General features: G+C 49.1%; 1 protein-coding gene across 2 annotated transcripts in view; it reads left to right on the top strand.

Annotated features, from left to right (window-relative positions):
- Positions 1-17,915, top strand: part of ZDHHC14 (zinc finger DHHC-type palmitoyltransferase 14) — a 293,643-nt gene that overhangs the window by 258,372 nt on the left and 17,356 nt on the right. For both annotated transcript variants that reach the window (XM_040238892.1, XM_040238893.1), the window contains exons 6-7: positions 13,395-13,497; positions 14,750-14,859. In XM_040238892.1, the coding sequence (XP_040094826.1) occupies positions 13,395-13,497; positions 14,750-14,859 (213 nt within the window). The remainder of the gene's footprint in view (positions 1-13,394; positions 13,498-14,749; positions 14,860-17,915) is intronic.

A 17,915-nucleotide genomic window follows, 5' to 3' on the forward strand; every position in this document is an offset into this window, starting at 1 on the left:
CTCGCGTCTCTGACCTCAGCCAGAAAGACTATCTGGTTTTAAGGAGAGGACGCACCCAGATCACTCAGGAGAATCTCCCTGTCTCTAGGTTCACGACCTTCAGTCTACAAACTCCCCTTTGCCAAGTGCATAAAGTATTCACAGATACCAGGGATTAGGGCATCTTTGGGGAGGCCACTATCCTGTCTTCCCCACAAGCCCTCAGGTAAGGGTATCCCAGGAATCAGGCACTCACCTGCAGGTGGATTTGAGAGGATTTTTCTCTGAACCCATTTGGGAAGCTCACTAGAAGTCACCAAATCACTTTTTTTTTTAAAATATTTATTTATTTAGTTGCTCCAAGTCTTAGTTGCAGCATGCGGAATCTTTAGATGTGTCAGGCGAACTCTTAGCTGTGGCAGGTGGGATCTTGGTTCCCCAACCAGGGATTGAACCTGGGCATCCCGCACTGGTCCAGAGTCCTCGCCATTGGACCACCAAGGAAGTCCCCACCAGGCCACTTCTGTATCTTCCTTCCCTTCCTTTTCTGTCCTTCTATTAATCTAGGAGAGAGGGGATGGGAGACAAAAATGGCTTTTGAAAATTTATATATATATTATACATACATAAATATACATACATTTATACTTATGGAAATCTATACTCACATATATGCACATATGTGTATATACGTGTATATGTGAGGGAAGCCAGGTGGGGCTAGTGGTAAAGAACCCATTTGCCAGTGCAGGAGACATAAGAGATGTGGGTTGCATTCCTGGGTCGGGAAGATCCCCTGGAAGAGGGCATGGCGACCCGCCCCAGTATTCTTGCCTGGAGAATCCTGGTGAGGATCCTGGCGGGCTATGGTCCATGGGGTCGCAAAGAATCAGACACGACTAAAATGATTTAACACACATATACACACCTGTGTATATATGTGCGTGTGTGTGTGTGTACACACACATAGAAGAATCCACATACACACACATATGTATCTCCACCCTGAGTTCAGGTTGAAAATGTTAGTAGAATGCCTCAGGAGGTCCTCATTGAATTAGCCAGCCCTTCACGGGGTGTGGGGACCATTGTTACCTAACTTAACTCCTGCTGACTTGGTCCCCACTTGGTTTTGTGGGACCTCCTGATTCACTGTCACTCTGGGCTCCTGCCTGGAGAAAGATGACCTAAAGCTGAAGCCTGAATATCCCAGGGAGCTGCCCAGCCAAGCTACAGACCCTCGAATGAAACCACTCCATTTCTCTCTCGGGGAGAAGCAGAACCAAGAGCAAGGCTGAGGAGCAATGTGAAGCAAAGCTGCCCAGTAGGGAGGGAGGAGCAGGCAGGGGACTTGAGAGGCCTGGGCAACACCCCCAACCCGGATCTTCTTTATTTTTTTCAAAAGTAGTGGAGCATTTGGGGAATGTCAGACATATCCATACATCAAAGGGAGGTGTTTCTTCTTCACAAAGCACAGACACTTTTTAGGTGTGCCTCTCACACTCCTCCCCAATCAATGCTCTGTCCTGACCAGGTACTTGCTGTTTGAAATACATGTTTTGAAGGAGAGTTCCTCTAATTGAGTGAGTCTCTTAAGAAGTGCTGAGTTCTGATGTTTTATCATAAACTCATATTCCAGAAGAAAAAGTATGCTTTGGGTCTTACTGGGTTATGATGTATTTTTGAAAAAAAAAAAACAAAAACTTCTGGTTATAAGGGATAAATGTCTTCCCTGGTGGCTCAGCGGTAAAGAATCCACCTGCCAATGCAGGAGACGTGAGATCAATCCCTGAGTCAGGAAGATCCCCTGGAGGAGGGCATGGTAATCCACTCCAGTAATCTTGCCTGGAGAATCCCATGGACAGAGGAGCCTGGCGGGCTACAGTCCATGGGGTCGCAAAGAGTCAGACACGACTGAGCGACTGAACAACATGAGTAATGAGCAAGGCTGGAGCCCCTCGGGCGGCTTGTTCAGTATCTCTGGCTCTTGCCATTCCTCTGGACACCTGTGTGACTTTGGAAGCAGCCTGGAGGTGGCTGGGTGGAAGCTTCTAAGGGCAGCTTTTAGTGCAGAGAAAGGCGCGTGAACCACCAGAGCTGCTCACAATGGCATGGCCCGGAGAGGACAGGTCACAGGGACAGAGGTCCTCCAAAAGGATGCATCCTGCTGATCAGGGTGCTTGGAGATTCCAGCATCAGATAGATGTTAAACTCCGTGGCTGTAGCTCCCTCCCTCTGCTGAGGCGCTAGTTCGGGAGTCTCTTTTGAGGTGGTTGATTTGTGACGGGTGAGACTGATGTGTGAAGTTTCACGCTCACAAAAGCTGTCTTCTGATGACAGCAGCACTGCCTACGGCGCGTCCTCACCAGACCTGGAGTCTGTGTGCGAATAGGAATCTGCAAAGCACCGAGTTCTTTAACAAGAGGAGGTTTTCCGGCTAAATTGCCCGAACCCAGGAGTGTCCAGGGCAGCCTCTGCAAGTGACCCCTGCAGAAGTGATCTCAGGCAAGAATTTAAAACATTTCAGTAGCCTCCCGTCTGATCTCCTGACCATGATACAAACCAGGCAAAGGTTTCTCACTGTGGATGTCATCTGCAAAATAGCCAACTCAAAACAGCGTCGTTGATGAAGCGAGAGAGGTTAGAAACCAAAACGGCGAGGTAGCCAGGACTTGAAAAATACTGCTATGAATGATGGGAATGTGGATAAACTAAAAGCTTGTCATCAGGCCCACGTGGAACCGGCCAGGCCTTTGGGAGAAGAGCATCAGCCAGCTTGTTCAGGAAGTGAGCCCGGTGTCCGGGGGGTGGGGTCTGGTTCCAGCACCGCGCGCAAAGCCCGAGAGGAGGCGGGCAGGGGATGCAGGTGAGAAACGGGCAAGGAGAGAGGGAGCGTGATCAGTGGCTGGGGCGAGAATCCCTGGCTCTGACTTGGCTGGCACTGCATAGGCTCTTCCCTGGCTGCATCTCACCCTACCAGTGCGGAGGGAGGGACCACCAGAATCACCCTTGGCAGGAGCACGTCCAGCCTGGAGCATCTCCCGTCCTCCTCCCCTCCACCTCCCGTTGCCTGTCCTGTTTCCCTGTGACCATTTTCTCCCTTTGGTCTCTGCATCAGAGAAGCACAGTCATGCGGCGGCTGCCCGGACTTTCAGCAGCCCCTTCCCCGCCTCCCCTGGGGGAGGAGACAAAACGAGAATCTCCTCCAGGGCAGCAGTCTTCAGTCCCCTCAGCCAGGTGGGTCCGGCAAAGGAGGCCCTCCCTGTATCTGCTTCCTTCACGGTCATTGTGCTGAACACCCACCACGTGCAACATCTGCCAGGGTGATAAAGTCTAGAACAATCCGACAGCCCTGAGCTTCGAAGCACATCAACCAGAGGCCAGAGCAGCCATGGGCGGCCGGGTGACTCATTCTTCTCAACGAACATCTGCGGATGCCAAAATCTGAGCTCTGACTCTGGTTTCTGAAAAGCAGAGTAAGTCTTCAGTGGCATAAAAATGTCAGAGTGTGCCCAGAGGAGGGGGAAGTTCCAGGAGGAGCCTGCATCTCCTGCAGGGAAGTCAAGAGGCTTCGGCAGGTGGTGTGAGCACAGGGCTGCGGAGGGTGCGCTTCTGACCGGGATGAGTGTGGGGCGAGTAGGGGAGGCAGGAAGCTGTCTGCAGGGCTGGAGCTGGGCTTGGGTTCACTCCTTCACTCAGCACGGTTAGCAAAGCGGGCACTGGGAGCCCTAATAGTGTCAGCACCCAGAGGCTCTCACAGATGGACACACACACACACACACACGGTGGGGCTGGGGGAGGGCACCGTGATGGCTGAGCCCTGCCTAGGGGCCCAGATTGCACTTTTTTCACAGCACCGTCTGACAGGCACCCATGGCCTGATGGGCACCATTCTATTTTAGTGGAATTTGGTGGAAGGCTTGGAGTTGGCCCAGGGGCTGTCAGAAAGGGGGCACCTGGGGCCAATGGAAAATTTGTGAAGGCAGGACAGTTCAGTTCAGTTGCTGTCGTGTCTGACTCTTTGCGACCCCATGGACTGCAGCACGCCAGGCTTCCCTGACCATCACCAACTCCTGGAGCTTACTCAAACTCATGTCCATTGAGTCGGTGATACCATCCAGCCATCTCATCCTCTGTTGTCCCCTTTTCCTCCTGCCTTCAATCTTTCCCAGCTTCAGAATCTTTTCCAATGAGTTAGTTCTTTGCATCAGGTGGCCAAAGTATTGGAGTTTCAGCTTCAACATCAGTTCTTCCAATGAACACCCAGGACTGATCTCCTTTAGGATGGACTGGTTGGATCTCCTTGCAGTCCAAGGGACTCTCAAGAGTCTTCTCCAACACCACAGTTCAAAAGCATCAATTCTTCAGCGCTCAGCTTTCTTTATGATCTAACTCTCACAACCATACATGACTACTGGAAAAACCATAGCTTTGACTAGATGGACCTTTGAAGGCAGGACAGGTCTTCACTCACCCAGCTTTCAGGGCCCGTCCATCCTAGGGTCTGATGCTGCTCATGGGACCCAGGAAAAGATAGGACAGATGCCTGAGATCTCCCAGCAGGATCTCACGGGAGGTTAATTGCCAGGGTCCAGCCCCCGCAGGATCCAGGGGAACCTGAAGGAAAAATGGCGTCGGCGGATGATTTAGAAAGAGATAAGGAAAGAATATTGTAGATAAGAAAACAGAGGAGAGAAAGAGGCTGATATTCCTTGGTTTACATAGAAAGCCAATAAAACTTGGAGACAAGAAGTTTGCCCTGTTCACGGAGGCCACAGGTGCCTTCCCGGTCTCCCGAGGGAGTGAAGACGAAGAACGTCTTCCCATTCAGGTCTTAGAAACCCCGGGCAGATAAGTGAACGCAGGGAGCCTCTATGCTCCAAGGGATCAGCCTGAAAAAGAAAGTAAGAGAGAAAAAAAGAAAAACATGGGGTGACCAAGCTTCTTTGAGCGAGGCCCAATAGCTTTATATTTAAAGGTACTTTTATACCTTGTCTTATACATAGAGGGAAATGAAAGATGCAAAGTCATACAGAGTCAGCCCAAACATTACATCTGTTTTGTCTTTATCGAAACCAGGATTTTTTCTGCAAACCTTTCCCATAAACAATATTGTGTACATTATCTTCTGGCCTTGGAGGCCTGTGAACATTTTATGACCCTCTTTTGATAAAGGCTGTTCAACCAGAAAACTTATTTTCCCTTGAAATGTTTTTTCTTATATTTCTAATCTATGTCAGCCTCAGAAAATATCAAAGAGAGTTACATTCTCACGAAGCAAAGGTGCAGTGAGTTACAAGAAAGAGCCAATTAGCTCAAAGTCTGATGTGGTTAATTTCAAGGCTACACTTGTTTTTCTTACTTTTCAACTATGTTAACTAATGCATTCCCAGGTGTGCAGTGGATAAGAGATATGGGAACTTAGCAACAAGCATTGGCCAAATAATGAAATCCTACGCCAGCACTACTCTAATAACTTTTAACTCTTTGAAAGGCTCTATGTTTTAGGCTTTCCATGCCTCTCACAGTTGGGAGGCTGTAAATAATCGTATGCGTAGCTGCAAGAGTCTGGATATACCTGCCAAGCAAGCTAGAATGCTAACAGAGGGGTTTTGATTTGAAATATTCCTCTCATGTCCAGGAGACTTATTAGCTATAGCCCTAAGTTAATTTTCTCCAGAGAAAGGTGGTCAGGGATAGCCCCCTGTTAATGTCAGAGGAGTTGGTGAAAGTCATGAAATAGTAAAACAGACAGATTCTGGTTTGGGGGTAGATGCTCGAGAAAGCCTAGGGAGCCCCTTGAGTTCTAAAGCCTTGCTTAACAGTTCTCTCCCACATGACCTTTGTCATGGGTGGGATCTCCCGTGGCAGCTCCAGGCCACCCCCCATTTAAGCTCAGTGGTGTTTCCAGAACTAGAGCTCAGCCCCTTCCACCCAGGGAACTGAGACTCCCCTGCTGCCCTGACCAGGCGGATGGAGGGAGTTCTGTGAAGAAGCACAGATTATGTCTCAGAAGATTGCAGAGGGGGCATGAAGTTTTGGGTATTTTAAATCACCCAACTGATACAGGAACATATTCTCACAGAATGAATTTTAGTCATCAGGATAAAAAGGAAGTTTTGCCCTTGACCCCTCATTCTGTAGAGTCCTTGTGGGGTTTTGTGAATCTTTCTATACGATCTTCTCAGAGTTCAAATACGTTTACTGTATGTGTGCATTCATACACAGCAGATGGGGGGAACTGCCTTACCTAAAGGGAATCATACATACCTTTGAATTGTTCTACAATTTGACTTTCAAATATTTTCTGAAGGCATGTCAACACATAGATGTCATTCTTCTTTCAACTGTTTAATAGAGTTCCACAGTATAGATAGATGAACCATATTGTATTCTTCTATAAATGGCTGTTTAGACTTAATTTTTTTTTGCTACTCAGAAAATGAGGTAGTGGGTTTTCTTGTATCTCTTTGTGCACAAGTGTTAGTGTTTCTCTAGGATTGACAACTAGATGTAGAGTCACTGAGTTAGAAGCTAACATAGTTTAAATACTGTTTGTGGTGGTGGAGTCGCTCAGTCATGGCCAACTCTTTGTGACCCCGTGGACTGTGGCCCGCCAGGCTCCTCAGTCCATGGGATTTTTCCAGGCAAGAATACTGGAGCAGGTTACCATTTCCCTCTCCAAGGGATCTTCCTGACCCAGGGATCAAACCTGAGTCTCCTGCACGCAGGCAGATTCTTTACCAACTGAGCCACTGGGGAATATTGTCCCCTGAAGAGAGTGTGCCAGCTCATGCTCCATTTCTCACCATCTTCACCCATGTCAGTGACAATCTCGTCAGGACCGTGATTTTGCCAATTTGATGGGGAGGGAAAAAAAATCGTTATTTTAATTTCCATTTTTTAGATAATAATCAGCTTGCACATATTTCCATGATTGTTGACCCTTTTTCTGTTTGTTTCTTTTTTGGGGGGGGTGGTTTCTGTTGACCCTTTTTCTCACCTCGGTGCCAGTTCAAACTTTTTGAACGTGTTTCCGTTGTTTGTTCTTTTCCTATTAGCATGTTTTTTGTATATTCTCAGTAATAATTTTATAACTAGCTTTTCCCAATATTTTTCTCCCAACCTGTCACTTGCCTTTTAACTTAACTTTTTAACCCAAAAGTATAATTTATTAACAAGTTTTATCTATAAATCTCATCCTACATGGCTCCTGGTCTTCCCTGGTGACTCAGTGGCAAAGAACCCACCTGCCAGTGCAAGGACTTGAGCTCGATCCCTGGGTTGGGAAGACCCCCTGGAGGAGGGCATGGCGACCCACTCCAGTAGGGCATGGCTACCCACTCCAGTAGGGCATGGCGCCCTGCTCCAGTACTCTTGCCTGGAAAATTCCATGGAAGGAGGAGCCTGGTGGGCCGCAGTCCATGGGGTCGCTAAGAGTCAGACACGACTAAGCGACTTAACTTTCACTTTTCACTTTCATGCATTGGAAAAGGAAATGGCAACCCACTCCAGTGTTCTTGCCTGGAGAACCCCAGGGATGGGGAAGCCTGGTGGGCTGCCGTCTATGGGGTTGCACAGAGTCAGACACGACTGACTCGACTTAGCAGCAGCAGCAGCAGCAGCATGCACCTCTATGGAGAAGGAAATGGCAACCCACTCCAATATTCTTGCCTGGAGAATCTCATGGATGGAGGAGCCTGGTGGGCTGCAGTCCATGGGGTCACAAGGAGTCAGACATGACCGAGTTACTTTACTTTCACTTTTACGCACCTCTGTATAAGCATTTCAGAGAAGGCAATCACACCCCACTCCAGTACTCTTGCCTGGAGTATCCCAGGGATGGGGGAGCCTGGTGGGCTGCAGTCCATGGGGTCACAAGGAGTCAGACATGACTGAGTTACTTCACTTTCACTTTTACACACCTCTATATAAGCATTTTGGAGAAGGCAATCGCACCCCACTCCAGTACTCTTGCCTGGAGAATCCCAGGGATGGGGGAGCCTGGTGGGCTGCCATCTATGGGGTCGCACAGAGTCGGACACGACTGACACGACTTAGCGGCAGCAGCAGCATATAAGCATTTAAGAGAAAGGGTTGGAAAGATGGAAAGACGATGGCCCAGTGATCCAGTCTGAAGGGTCCTGGTAACTTGATCTTCAATGTGTCTGTCGTGTAAATCATCAGAAAGTCAGCACCCCCAACCCCAGACTCAGTGACAGGCCTTCAAGTGACAGGAACACAAGCTGTAGTTTCTTATCTCTGTCTAAGGATTCGAGAATCATCTAATTGATGAGAAAAATAGGCTGACAAGTTCCTGAACCTAAATATCTAAGAGCATTAAAGGCTGATGTAGACATTCCATCTGGAGAACAAAAGGGGTCTGTTGCTGATGTCTGCTCATCCATCAGACCCCTTCCTGTAAGTGGGCATGGCCTATCTTACCATCATTTGTAGAAAAACTAAAGGACAAAAAGATTACCCATATCATCTGTTCCTTGTATTTTAAGTATCAGAACCTCAGACAGAGACCTGAAGCAGAAAAAGATACAGGAAGACTCAGGGGTGGGTGGCCAGCGCCCACTGAGAAAGGCCTGGCACTAAGTGGCACCCCAGTCACATACGGAAAGGGTGCTCAGAGCAGAAAGGGTCCAAGGCAAGCATTCCCTGGCCGTTCTGGAATCTGGGGATTTTGGTCAATGAGGAAATTCACATGAAATACAGACTTTTCAAAATAAACTGTTATCTGGATTTGGCACTTGGCAAAAAAAAATCCCATGGCCAGCCTGGCAGCTGGAATGTGGGGAACTGGGCGATGACATGTCAGCAGAGACAAGTTCTTCCCCCGGGGCGGTGCTGAGGCTGTGGGACTGGTGAATGGGGTGTGATGTCGTGGGCAGTCTCAGCCGTGCTGTCGGAGCTCTGAGGCCTCAGAGTTAGGGCCTGTCATGGGACGCTCCATGGCCTGGGGCCTCAGGAAGCTCTTTCTCTCCTGCAAGTCTAGAAACCATGTTCTGTTCTGCTGTAAATTTCTGTCTGAGTTTTTATAAGTGGCTTGGCTTCTCTGGGCCTTAGCTCTTCATTTTACAAATAACTATTTTGTCAAATGAAAGGATTAGAATAAATCAGGACATCTTTACTTAAAGTTCATGACTATCCATGGAGAGGCATCAGGGGCGTTTTTAAGCCTCCTGAAATTTTAAGGAAAAAAAAAGTGTCTGTGTGAACGTTTCTTTACTTTGCCAACAAAGATCTGTCTAGTCATAGCTAGGATTTTTCCAATAGTCATGTATGGATATGAGAGTTGGACCATAAAAAAAGCTGAGTGCCAAAGATTTGATGCTTCTGAACTGTGGTGTTGGCGAAGACTCTTGAGAGTCCCTTGGACTGCAAGGAGATCCAACCAGTCCATCCTAAAGGAAATCAGTCCTGAATATTCTTTGGAAGGGCTGATGCTGAAGCTGAAACTCCAACGCTTTGGCCACCAGATGTAAAGAACGACTCATTTGAAAAGACCCTGATGCTGGGAAACAGTGAAGGCAGGAGGAGAAGGGGATGACAGGATGAGATGGTTGGATGGCATCACCGACTCAATGGACATGAGTCTGAGTAAGCTCCGGGAGTTGGAGATGGACAGGGAGGCCTGGTATGCTGCAGTCCATGGGGTCTCAAAGAGTTGGACATGACTGACCGACTGAACTGAACTGAAATGAAGGTTAAAAACCTTTGGTTCCATGACCTCTCACCTTTTACAATTCCCCAAATACTGAGGTGCCCTCACCATTGTGCCCGGCAATATTTCTGCATCTTTGCCAGGCCGTCTCTTCTTGCTTACCTTCCCACGGGCAAGCAGACCCCTATTCCCTGAGGGTGAGGAGCTTACCTTCCCCCACTGTCCTGAGTGCAGGGCTGGGCGCCCCAAAAGGCACAGAGCAGGCATTTCTGGGATCATGTGGAAACCCGAGGAGGGACACCCACCCACCACATTTTTAGTCTTTTTCAATTCCCTAGCCATCTAGCGAGCACCTCAGCATGCAGCAGGTTGAGCTGGGGTCGAGGGGCATTTGAAGCCATACTCTTGGCCATAGAGGAGGCTCTTGTCTTCTTGGGGGCTGGAGAAGACACACGGAGGCTGGCAGAGGTCACTGCTGTGCTTTGAAACATCTTTGAGGCAGTAAACATCCAGCTGCTTATTAAACTGGCTCCTACTGCTGTTGGCCTATTTCCACTCATGTCTTTTTTTTTTTAATCAGTAAATGGGTTTTGATACATTAAAGCAGAATTTATGTTTCTTAATCTTATTATGGTGTAGATGTTTTCAGCATGAAGCTGTCGGGTCAGTGAGAGGATGCATTCTTCAGATATTCAGTCTGAGAGTGAATTTGAGGGGAGTGCAGTCTTAAAGGTGCCATGGGTTTGAGAATCCCTGATGAAGAGGGTCCCCATCTCCCCCAGCCGAGGTTGGGAACAGCCTAGAGCTGCCTGTCCCTCAGCAGGAATCAGGAAAGGCCCCAGCCTTCCACATTTTCAAGGTTCAAATCCCTGCTCTGCTGTTTCCTATGCAAATTACGTAACTGCTTCCTGAAGTTACGGTTTCCCTACAGGTCCAGTGGGAATCAGACTTCTCACTGTGTTGCTCTCAGGATTGAGTGAGTTACTCAACGTGAAGCCTTTGGAGCAGGGCCTGACACACAGCCTATGATGCCAGCATTGTTAGGAATGGCAATGACTGTTTCTCCAGACGTCCTGTGGGTGATGGGGCAGCTATGGGGGGGAGTCAGAGGGGGCTGCATCTCGCACGCTACCTGGAGTCCGTGTCGTTTTGACCCAGCTGTGAGCAAACAGTGGAGCTGCATTCTGTTATTTGTAAAATGTTTCCAAAGCATGTGAGACATTAATATAGAACACTGCGTATTTGTGGGGGGAGGGGTGGCTATAAACCTTTAAAATGCCGCGTCTGCTGGTAACACTGCCTCCTTTTGGAGGTAATCCCGTCAGTGGCATTGCAAAAGGAACAGCCGCTGTGAAGCCAGCCGTAGCCACACTACATGCTATGACCCCCTTCCACCTTCACATGCTAGCTTTCATATGTTCACGGATGGATATTACATATGTTTTGACAGGCCCATCGTTCTGCCTGGATTGTAAACTGTTCATGACGCATAAGTATTTCTGAGACTGTAGATGGGCTCTTCGTGTGTGTGTGTGCGTGTGTGTGTGTGTGTGTGTGTTAGTCGCTCAGTAGTTTCCAACTCTGCAATCCCATGGACTGCAGCTCGCCAGACACCTCTGTCCGTGGAATTCTCCAGGCAAGAAGACTGGAGTTGGGTGCCATTCCGGGCTCTTTGTGTGTGATTCAGTAAATAGATCTTTTGGTTCATTCTTCATTCTCTTTCCTACCCTGTTTCCATTGCGTTTGTCACTTCCTCTTTGACCTCTCTGCCCTCTCGATTTTCCCTTCCCGCCTGCACAAGCTCCATGCCAGCGTCAGCTTCTCTCACACCACCCAGTTCTCCCGACTCAGGCTTCCTTGTCAGTTGCCCTGGGCTGCACTTCGCCTCTGCTTCCCAGCCAGGCTCCCGTGTTGCCGCCTCCCTCCATCTGTGCCCTTTTGGGTGGGGAGATGAGGCTGGGAGGAGGGGCGTCTGTGAGCCCTGACCTGCAGGCAGGCAGTTGAGAACAGGCTCATCTGCTATCTGAGCTAATGTCCCCTTGCCCCCATGTGCAGCGAGACCTCCGCTGTAACCGTTTGTCTCCCTGTAACCCTAGCAGAAATCGGAGGGTTGCCCAGGCTGGTGGCAGGGGTCTGCTTCTCTCCACCTCTCTCTTCTCACTCCGATCCTCCCTACCCCTCTGTCCTTACCCACTTTTCCAGAATCCACCACAGACTTCCTCTTCTTGGGATGTGCAGCTCCTCCTCCATCCCATTCACCTCCTTCCTCGGAGCTCTGTGTGTTGGATCTGTAAGAGCCCAACTGCTCACACTGTTGGCACCTTGGCCAGCTGGGCATCGTTCTCTTGAAATGTCCTTTTAATTTCTGAGTAGGACTCTTCTGAGACCTTGCAGTTTCTAGAAATTTAAACCTTAGAAAAGCAAAGCATGTTTCCACTTTTCCAAGAGCAGACCCAGTGGTTTATTCTGATGTTGAATGTCAGTCAACAGGCAGGAGCCCATTCACGCCTCCTGTTTCACGTGCAGCCGGACAGTGGCATTTGTTAATCATGACATGGCAGATGGTGGCATTGCCCTGGCTGATATATTCATTTCTCTGGTCCAAAGAGAAATTATATCCAAACCTGAAAAAAATCAGTGGTGATATATTACAGCATGATCTTAGCTTCCGTCCTTGGAACCATGAGGAAAGCACAAGTATTTTACTTTCTCTGGCCTGTCATTTATCAATGGCGAATGCATGATGTATATTTAAACTCTCAGACCTCTGACAATTTTTTTTCCCTGAGATCCATCTGTATCTTGTAAATAGAATCTTATCAATATTTGTGGGACAGAAAAATTCTCTAGTCTTTTCAAATGGCCACACTCTTGGTTGATTTATCTCATCTGTTGAAGAATGCCAGGCTTTTTTTCCCCTTTGGTTTTAGCATATCTTGTGGAACTCACAGCTCCCCATCACTCCATGTCTGGTGTGGATCCAAGTTTCCTAGTTGCCTCTCAAATAGCTGAGGACAGCCCTATGTGTCAGGGTTGGCTGAGGGGCTGGGATAAGGTCCCCTAAGAAAAAACCCCACTCACCCTGATGCCACATTGAGAAATGCCCCCGCAGTGTCAGAAGCCCATCCACCATGGGAGTGGGCATCCCATGGGGAGAAGGGCCATCCAGGGAGGGAGACAGCCAGGAAGATAAACTCTGCCTGGGTTCCAGTCGCCCGCGGTCAGCCCTGCAAGTGGCTGTCACAGCCTCAAATCCGGTCGGGAGAGAAACTTGTCAGTGCCCCAGCCCAGCTTTCAGAAGCCAAGGGTAGGGGCAGCGATTGAAGTGAGAGTCAATATTGAGTCCATTCAGCAAAGACCCAGGCTGCTGCCCACGCCAACCAGCGTGCTCCCTGGTTTTGCTGCCACTGCCTGTGGCTGCATGGTGGGTCACGAGGAAAGAGCCAAGGTCAGGCGGGGAGGACAGTCAGGAACTGCCAGCCGTGAGAAAGGAATGAGGCCTGTTCAGCGAGCCCGCCAATCCCCTGCTGAGCATAAACGCTGCACTGTGAAGGAGGATGTGGCCTTGTGCCTGCCCCAGAGGGTCTTCCCTGGCTGGGAGACCACCGACTCCAGGCTAGGTGGACGCCAGGGCCTGAGTGAGGGCCTGCAGGTGGCTCCTGTCCAAATCTCATTCAGCCGGCTCCCCTGGGGCCCTGAGAACATCACGGTCCTGCCAGTTCACCTCCTTGACTCCGGGCACCGTGCTGGAGGCCGTGGTCTGCTTCTTCTCCGTCTGGTCCATCGTGGGGCTCTCAGGTTTCCACACGTACCTGATAAGTTCCAACCAGACCACGAATGAAGATGTAAGTTCCTCTAGGGTGGGGCACGGGCATGTTCTTTGGGGGGGAAATAGAGAAAGAAGAGGTGGGGGCCGCCAGGTCTTCCGAGTTCCCTTTCCAAATGTGAGCCCCTGGGAGCAAAGAGCCTGCAGGAGAAGCATTTTCCGACGCCCATCTCCAATTTCTCTATTGCAAATCATCACATTGTCCTGACCACACCACTTAGATACTCAGATCGGCCAGCTGACCCCTAATTCCGAGGCCTGAGGTGCGCTTCTGCTCTGTTCCTTTGCAGTGTTTTGGGAGCAACTTGGCACCCTGCCTCACTGAAGAGAGACAGTGCAGGCTGGCTTCTCGCAGATAATGATTCCATCATATTTTGGGAGGCAACTTCCTTGATCCCAAATTTAACCTTTTATCTGGGATTATCTGCCTGTATTTAATGATGACAGAGAGGAGATATAAAACCAGAAAACCCAATGTTGGAAAATGTTTTGTCATGACTCTGGTCCCTTCTGCTCCGAATATTTGGATTCTGACAGAAGTCTCTGTCAGTACATGAACTAAATGTCTCAGAATTAGTCAGGTTGCCTTAAAGACTTGAAAAATCAGTGCTGATGAGATGCATGAGTTCAGAGACTATTAAGACAGTTACTTATGGTTGGTAACTAAAAACATCAGAAGTACTCTGCAGGAGTATTTAGGAGCTGAATCCAGGCTATCAGTGGGCAATTGGAGGAGGCACGTTACCCCATTAATTCCATTACTATTTATCACATTAAATGTGATATGAAAACATCCTCCACTGGTGGGACGTCCCTGGTGGTCCGGTGGCTAGGACTTCATCTTCCAAAGCAAGGGATGCGGGTCCGAACCCTGCACAGGGGGCTGAGATCGCATAAGCCTCATGGCCAAAAAAACCAAAACGTAAAACAGAAGCACTATGGTAACATTCAATAAAGACGTTAAAAACGGTGTTTAAAAAAAAAAAAAAAGATCTCCACTGGCTTATGTGAACTGGCCTTTAATACCAGGTTGTGGAAATAAGAGATTATTTTCCCCAGAGAATGCTACTTCTCCCCCTGGTCTGACCTGCTGTTTGGGGATATTTCCAAGTTTAAATGCCAGTTGTCCTTGAGAAAAGTTCCTCGGTTTCTCCTGCTGAAGAAATGAGTAAAGACCATTGCACTCTTTATGGATTTCTCATGGTTCGATTGACGCAACCTGGGGCATTGGTGCGAGGCAGACTGTGTCACTGACTGTCCTTTTCTTTCAGATTAAAGGATCTTGGTCAAATAAAAGAGGTAAAGAAAATTACAACCCCTACAGCTACGGAAACATCTTTACAAACTGCTGTGTTGCGCTGTGTGGACCAATCTCTCCAAGGTAAGATTCAGACAGCTTCTGTTACTGTTCAGTCACTCAGTCATGTCTGACTCTTTGTGACCCCCATGGACTTCCACACTCCAGGCTTCCCTGTCCTTCACCATCTCCCAGAGCTTGCTCAAACTTATGTGCTTCCCTCATGGCTCAGCTGGTAAAGAATCCACCTGCAATGCAGGAGATCTGGGTTCAGTCTCTAGATTGGGAAGATTCCCCTGGAGAAGGGAATGACTACCCACTCCAGTATTCTGTCCTGGAGAATCCCATGGACTGTATAATCCATCGGGTCGCAAAGAGTCAGACACGACTAAGCGACTTTCACTTTCACTGTGTCCACCGCGTTGGTGATGCCGTCCAGCCATCTCATCCTCTGTCATCCCCTTCTCCTCCTGCCTTCAATCTTTCCCAGCATCAGGGTCGACCCAGGGAAGTGCACAGCCTCGTGTGTTAGCAGAGGGCTCAGGCGGCCACTGTACCCACTCCAGTGTTCCTGCCTGGAGAATCCCAGGGATGGGGGAGCCTGGTGGGCTGCCGTCTATAGGGTCACACAGAGTCGGACACAACTGATGCGACTTAGTAGCAGCAGTAGCAGCAGCAGGCGGCCACTGTGGAGACCGCCAGCCCAGGCAGCTCTCTGCTCATGCTACAGAGACACAGCCTTAAAGAAATAGAGATGTGACTTGCGTTATGCTTATTGTGTTATGCTTGGCGTAACATTCCACTGAATTTGTGTCAAGTTTGGGGAAATCCCTTCAGGATCAAAATAGGGAAACTGAGGCACGGGCCCCCCATGAATTACTACAAGATGCTGAGTGTCTGGGATGCGCAGGGGACTGCAGAGGAAGTGATTAGAAAGCCTGTAGAGGTCAGTGGTGAGAGCTGAGTCGTACAGAACAGACATTCTAGAACAGTTCAGAGGGAGCAATCCGTGTGGCCTGAAGGAGCTGAGACTCTGGTGATGGCCAGACGGCAGTCAAATTAATAATGGCTGTGGCTGACGTTTGTAGAATAGCATTACGCTCTGTTCTAAGTGCTTTACATGGATGAACTTTTAAAACCTCACTCTGTACTTATGTGCTAAGTCGCTTCGGTTGTGTCTGCCTCTGCAACCCTGTAAACTTCCAGGCTCCTCTGTCCATGGGATTCTCCAGGCAAGAATACTACAGTTGGTTGCCATTTCCTTCTCCAAGGGATCTTCCCAACCCAGGGATCCACGTGGTGTCTCTTAAGTCTCCTGCATTGGCAGGCAGGTTCTTTATCACTAGCACCACCTGGGAAGCCCTTCTGTACTTATGAGGTACTATTACATCCCATTATATGGAAGAGGAAACCAAAGCACAGAGAGGTTAAATAACACGCCCAAGATCACACAGCTAGTAAGTGCTGCCTCATCAGGACCCAGACCTAGGCATCTGACATCAGAACCCATGTGTGTTAGCTAGTACCTGCTGCCTCCAAGTCAGAACTATGCAGAACACAGTCAGCTCTAGACTTTCTGTGAGTTACGCTCATGTATATAGACTATTTCCAACTGATTAGCCAAACAATCATCAACAGTATTTACTGAGCACGTTTTCCAGGTTTCTAGAGTGAGTTTCCAAGCCTTCCTCTCTTTTGACCTCTAACTGTAAATGGAGAGAAACCACAAAGCCGCTGGTTTGTCTCAACTTTGGGCTTCCCTGATAACTCAGTTGGTAAAGAATCCGCCTGCAATGCAGGAGACCCTGGTTCGATTCCTGGGTCGGGAAGATCTGCTGGAGAAGGGATAGGTTACCCACTCCAGTATTCTTGGGCTTCCCGTGTGGCTCAGCTGGTAAAGAATCTGCCTGCGATATGGGAGACCTGAGTTGGAAAGATCCCATGGAGAAGGGAAAGGCTACCCACTCCAGTATTCTGGCCTGGAGAATTCCATGACTGTATGGCCCACAGTCTTGCAGAGTCAGACACAACTGAGCGACTTTCACTTTCACTTTTCTCTATAGCTCCGTGGCCAGTCATCACTGACGTGCTCATGGATTGCAAACTGGGTTTGATCGTCAGGGAAACTTCATTAGGGAAGGAAGAGTGATCCTCACCCCACCCCACCCCCCAAAGAATATCAAGCATAGATTCCAAGGCCTCTTGTTAATTGGCACTACCTTATAGTTCCTGGTGTCATTGGGTAATTGGAAATTGACTATTTTCCAGTTTGTGTCTAGAAAGCTGAGAGCCCAGTTTGCCACACTTGACCTGAATTGGGGGGTGTCAGGGGGCCCCCCAACCTGTCCCTCCGAGGCCTCCTCTGGGGAGTGACAGCAAAAGGAACAGCCAAGGGCTCAGACGGAAGGGCCGCCCCAGGCCAGAGAGTCAGGCATGCCCGGAGGGCACCCTCTCCAAGCGAGCACTAGACTCACCCAGGAATCCCTCTTGGGGCTCTCCAGGCCAGAGAAACCCTCCGGAGATGCTTGGATTTTCACAGTTGAACTGTTTCCTCCTGGTGTGTGTTTATTTGTGGACACTGGGGATAGGCCGTGAAACACAGGGTAGAAGAGGCCAAAGAGACCTGGACAAGCACCTCCCATCGTCTCTAAAGTAGACATCCGCATCCAGGAAAAGAATTCAAAAGTCTCCCGTTTTATCCAGATCTCTTTTCTGGTTCCCAAGTCTTCGATTTGCACTTGGCAGGCACTGCTTTGTGTTGTTTATAGATCAAATCTTGTCGTAGCTGAAATTATTACTCCCACAAGTGGATTAAATTTGCTGGTTTGGCCAAGTTGGGACTGTATTCTTTCCACAATCCCAGTCCCTCTGGAGCGGGGCATTTCTCAGCACTGGCCCTCCACTCGGAAGAGATTGGCCGCTCCAGGGTCTGTGCAGAAAGCTGGGTGCTGCCCTCTGTCCCAGGTCCCTGGGTTCCCAGAGCTGGCACTGATGAAAGGAGGGGGTGCTGCTTGTCTTCACTGCTCCCTCCCATGGTCCTTGCTTCTTTCTGCCCTGCCTCACCCAACCCTGGGCCCCAAAGAGCGCCACGGCGTGTCACTGGCATCCCAGAGAAGCCTGTAGAATGAGCAGTGTCCCTC

The sequence above is a fragment of the Oryx dammah genome, unplaced genomic scaffold (genome assembly GCF_014754425.2).
Source record: "Oryx dammah isolate SB20612 unplaced genomic scaffold, SCBI_Odam_1.1 HiC_scaffold_4, whole genome shotgun sequence".
Classification (NCBI taxonomy): Eukaryota; Metazoa; Chordata; class Mammalia; order Artiodactyla; family Bovidae; genus Oryx; species Oryx dammah.